Source organism: Mesitornis unicolor, unplaced genomic scaffold (genome assembly GCF_000695765.1).
Source record: "Mesitornis unicolor isolate BGI_N332 unplaced genomic scaffold, ASM69576v1 scaffold42876, whole genome shotgun sequence".
NCBI lineage: Eukaryota > Metazoa > Chordata > Aves > Mesitornithiformes > Mesitornithidae > Mesitornis > Mesitornis unicolor.
The window spans coordinates 1-1,059 of NW_010191074.1; the positions used below are offsets into that span (position 1 = coordinate 1).

At 57.2% G+C, this 1,059-nt stretch overlaps 1 protein-coding gene across 1 annotated transcript in view; it reads left to right on the top strand.

Moving 5' to 3' along the window:
* Positions 1 to 377: 377 nt before the first annotated feature.
* Positions 378 to 1,059, top strand: part of SOX2 (SRY (sex determining region Y)-box 2) — a gene marked incomplete at its 3' end in the record, with an annotated part of 984 nt that continues 302 nt past the window's right edge. Inside the window, exon 1 of the mRNA XM_010186616.1 lies at positions 378 to 1,059. This exon is cut by the window's right edge and continues 302 nt beyond it. Within this exon, the coding sequence (XP_010184918.1) occupies positions 543 to 1,059 (517 nt within the window).

Genomic DNA, 1,059 nt, shown 5'->3' on the forward strand with positions numbered 1-1,059 from the left:
CCGAGCCGTCCCGGCGGCTCCGAGCCCCCGCCCAGTTTCATGCAAAACCAGGGGTAGAGACTTGTCCTCAGTGGCGGAGCCGCCGAGCGCTGATTGGCCAGGGCGAACACATTTATTCCCTGACAAGCCCCCATCACATGGATGGTTGTCTATTAACTTGTTCAAAAAAGTATCAGGAGTTGCCGAGCCGTCCCGGCGGCTCCGAGCCCCCGCCCAGTTTCATGCAAAACCAGGGGTAGAGACTTGTCCTCAGTGGCGGAGCCGCCGAGCGCTGATTGGCCAGGGCGAACACATTTATTCCCTGACAAGCCCCCATCACATGGATGGTTGTCTATTAACTTGTTCAAAAAAGTATCAGGAGTTGGCAAGGCAGAGAGAGAGGGAAATCCTGATCTTGATCCAAGTGTGGTTTTGGGGAGTCCCCCTCCCCCCTTTCCTACCCCTCCCTAGGAAAAAGAAAAAAAAAAAGTCCGGCTCGGGACTCCGCTGCGGCTGCTCCTCGCTTCTCTGCTCGAGGCTGGTTCCAGGCAAAAGTAGTTTGAATGTACAACATGATGGAAACCGAGCTGAAACCTCCCGCCCCCCAGCAAACTTCGGGGGGAGGCACAGGTAACTCCAACTCGGCCGCCAACAACCAGAAAAACAGCCCGGACCGGGTCAAGCGCCCGATGAACGCATTCATGGTGTGGTCCCGCGGCCAGCGGCGGAAAATGGCCCAGGAGAACCCGAAGATGCACAACTCCGAGATCAGCAAGCGGCTCGGGGCAGAGTGGAAACTTTTATCCGAGGCGGAAAAGAGACCCTTCATCGACGAAGCCAAGCGGCTCAGAGCTCTGCACATGAAGGAGCACCCGGATTATAAATACCGACCCCGGAGGAAAACCAAGACCCTCATGAAGAAGGATAAGTACACGTTGCCGGGGGGCTTACTGGCACCGGGCACCAATACCATGACGACCGGGGTAGGGGTTGGGGCCACCTTGGGAGCTGGGGTGAACCAGAGGATGGACAGTTACGCGCACATGAACGGCTGGACCAACGGAGGCTATGGGATGATGC